The 3611-nt window shown below is 54.7% G+C and overlaps 1 protein-coding gene across 1 annotated transcript; it reads left to right on the top strand.

Annotated features, from left to right (window-relative positions):
* Window positions 1-613: 613 nt before the first annotated feature.
* Window positions 614-3044, top strand: KLF2 (Kruppel like factor 2). The gene is made up of 3 exons (XM_041460752.1): window positions 614-759; window positions 865-1756; window positions 2154-3044. The coding sequence occupies exons 1-3, from the start codon at window positions 685-687 to the stop codon at window positions 2327-2329; spliced, it is 1143 nt and encodes a 380-aa protein (XP_041316686.1). The 5' UTR covers window positions 614-684; the 3' UTR covers window positions 2330-3044.
* The last annotated feature ends 567 nt before the right edge of the window (window positions 3045-3611 follow it).

The raw sequence follows: 3611 nt of genomic DNA, 5'->3' as shown, positions 1-3611 counted from the left end.
CAAGGACCCCTCAGTGCTCCCCATCCCACAGCACAGCCTCTGTTGAAGCTGTAGCTATCAGCGTCCCCTCATGTCACGGATGCTCCCTCGGTGTTTCCAGGTCAGGGAGCCCTTGCTGCCTCCACCCCCACAGCACGATCCCCTCGTGTCGGGAAAGATCCTGTAGGTGTTTCCAGGGGAGGGTCCCCTGTGGCCCCTCATCCCACCCAAGTCCCTCACGGTGTCTCTTAGCACAGCACAGGGTCCCTCAGAGTCCCTGCAGCAGAGACGGAGATCCCTTGGCATTCCCCAGCTCACTTGTGGCACAGACCCCTCAGTGTCCCGGCACCGGCCCCAGCCCCAGCCGGGGGTCGCGGCTCCCGGGCCCTGCCCCAGCCGGGGGTCGTGGCTCCCGGGCCCTGCCCCAGCCAGGGGTCGCGGCTCCCGGGCCGCCCGCTCGCCCCGCTCGAGGGGAGGCGGCGAAGGGGCCGGGGCCCGTCCCCGCTCCGCTCCGCCCCGCTCGGGCTGGGACCGCCGCCGCCGCCGCGTCCTTTTATACCGGGGCTAAATTTAGGCTGCGCCCGAGCCGCTGCCTCCCGCCCGCCCCGTCCGGGACGCGTTTCCTCCGCTCCTGCAATTGGCCTGGGGCCGCCCGCGCCCGCGTTATAAGGTGCGGAGGGCGGCCGGCCGCGCTCGTCCCGCACCATGGCGCTGAGCGACACCGCCCTGCCCTCCTTCGCCACCTTCGCCAGCCCCTGCCGCGAGAAAGCCCTGCACGAAGTGAGTGTCCCCCGCGCCCCGCACCGCCGGCTCCGCGCCCCGCTGCGCCCCGCGTCCCCCAAGGCGAACGGCAGCTCTAACCCTGTCCCTTTTCTCTCTCCCCAGAGGTGGAAGTGTGAGCAGGAGGCCAAGACCCCCGCCGGCACCTGGGGCGGCCTCTCCCCACGCAAAGAGGATGAGGATCTCAACAACGTGCTGGATTTTATCCTTTCCATGGGCAGCGATGGCTACGGCCAGGGCGCTGCCGGCGGGGACTATGCCCCTGCCCAGGGCGAAAGCGGTGGCTTTTACCAGACGAACCCGTCCCCGGGATGCTACAATGCCCTGGAGCAAGGCAGCCCCCCGCCCTACAACGCCGGCATCGTGCCGGAGATGATGCGTTCCGAGATGGACTCCAACTACTGCCCTCCTGGAAGCGTCCACGGCCGCTTCTTTGTGACACCCACCTTCGGGGGTCCGCAGTTCGTTGAGAACATTAAGCCCGAGCCCGACATGGACAATTATGGACCGGTCCTGGGTCTGGTGCCCCAGGCTTGCCCAAAGATCAAGCAGGAGGGGAACGCGACCTGCATGATGGCCTACGAGCAGCCCCGGGTGGCCAGTTCCCCGCAGATCCCCGGGGCAGAGACGCCCCCGCTGAGCCCCGACGATCTCATGGTGAATGACTGCCACTCGCAGATGATGTGCCCCTCATCCGTGTCCTACCAGCAGAGTTACCACCCGGCCTCCGGCTTCCACCACCCGCAGACCCACCTCCAGTACCAGAACACCTCCCAGTTTGGCCTTTTCGAGGACAGCCTGCCCTTACAGCCCTCAGCTCCTAGGGGCATGCTCACCCCTCCTTCCTCCCCTCTGGAGCTGCTGGACTCCAAACCAAAGCGGGGACGCCGGTCCTGGCCGAGGAAGAGGACGGCCACTCACACGTGCAGCTACGCCGGGTGTGGGAAGACCTACACCAAGAGCTCACACCTGAAGGCTCACCTCAGGACGCACACAGGTAATTATTGCTGGTGGCCTTCATGCGGAGACGTGCTGGGTGCCGGTTGGGATAGCCCCATGTAAAACAGTTTGCAGCCGGGGCTTCTACCCTGTAGTCTGTTAAATTCACAGCTGGTGGTCAGGTCTGTAACATCTAGGTGTTTACCTGTGTAGTCAAAGCTTTTCTAGGGGCTTCTGAAGCCCTTTCTCCAAAGATTTTCACTGCAGGTATAGGTGAAAATCTTTGGAGAAAGGGCTTTGTGGTAAAGGAATTTCTAGTAATTTAGCTTAAAAGCACTTGGGTCTTGCTGTGGAAGGGCTTGGTAGCGAATAAAGGGATACGCTGGAGCAGAGCTCGGCAGGTTGCCTGGTGTGTGATGCCATGCTGAGTCACGCTGTCCGGTTTCCCCAAACAGGTGAAAAGCCCTACCACTGCAACTGGGAAGGCTGCGGCTGGAAGTTCGCGCGCTCGGACGAGCTGACCCGGCACTACCGCAAGCACACGGGGCACCGGCCCTTCCAGTGCCACCTGTGCGACAGGGCGTTCTCCAGGTCCGACCACCTGGCTCTGCACATGAAGCGGCACATGTAGCCCCGGGAGCCTGCCCTGCCGCCAGTGGACCTTGCTTAACTGCTCAGGTGCAGAAGGGTTAAAAATCTGTAGCTGGTACTACACAGGGAGGCACCGCCCGACGCTCCAGGACGGACAGGGGGCTCCGAGAGAGGGGGCTCAGCCCGGCACCTCGCGGGGAATCTGCCGTGCCCCAGGCACGGACCCGCCCGTCCCGGTCAGCACAACAGGGGTTAATTTATGCAGCTTCTGTGAAGGGTAAACTCCGTAAGACTCCATACAGATTGTATAGAAGAAGCTGTAAATATGTTTTTTTTTCCCCAATTCTAACTGCCCATTCCTAAGCTTTATAAGACAATGTTTGTATGGAAACTGCCTGAAGTTGACCCTAGAAGAGATAAAATGAATGTTACGGTAGCTGACGATGTTAGTTTAGATCTCAGTTGAAGGCATGGCTAAGAGAACACTCCTCTTGTTAGACTGTTCGGTTCACAGGTGCAATAGTATTCTTGTTTGCCATGATCTACACTAGAAGTACAGGGCTTGATGTCTTGTAAGAAAATAACCTATTTACTGTAATTTTTTTATATATTGTAAATAGTTTTATACAATGAGAAATATTGTATATGTAAATAGAAGACAAATGGGTATTTTGCCTATTTCTGTTTTTATAAAAACATAATTTTTCAATGTTTGAAAACATTTCATCTTTTTAATAAAATAAGTTTTTAATTGCTGTGATTCTTATTCTCCTTTGAGATATCCCTGTTACTTTTTCCCTGATGGGTGGACCAGCAACCACCTGACTGTGTTTCAAATTATCAACAACTGTAACAAGACACTTAAAAAAATCTGAGCCATGGATTTGTCTTAAATAGATAACAGAATAAGTAAGGTATTCTCAGTGGTAAATAAGATATAGTACAGTGCTTTATCAAAAAATAAAATAGGAAAGTAGACCATATTCAAAATATACTTCCTAAAAATGGTTAAGTAAGCAACACTGTAATTTCAGTCTCATTTCTAGTTTATGCTAGACTATTTTAATAGCATTCTTAATGTTTTCCAGATGCAGTTATAGTTTTGCCAGCAGTGTGTGGGTTTTTACTATAAATTTAAACACTGCATTTTTGTAATTATGGGGGCTTATTTTAAGGCATTCTTGTACATAAATTATCCTTGTTCTCAAGAACTTTTAGTGCAGAATTCCAATAGAACAGTAGTGGAATTCAAGCATGAATTCACAACACAGGTTAAAATACCTTCATAACTCATTCCCCACAACTTAAATTCACCTAATAAT

Source organism: Pyrgilauda ruficollis, unplaced genomic scaffold (assembly GCF_017590135.1).
Source record: "Pyrgilauda ruficollis isolate IOZ18807 unplaced genomic scaffold, ASM1759013v1 scaffold148, whole genome shotgun sequence".
NCBI lineage: Eukaryota > Metazoa > Chordata > Aves > Passeriformes > Passeridae > Pyrgilauda > Pyrgilauda ruficollis.
The sequence above is the reverse complement of the archived record's forward strand: the minus strand, read 5'-3'. Positions and strand labels throughout refer to the sequence as shown.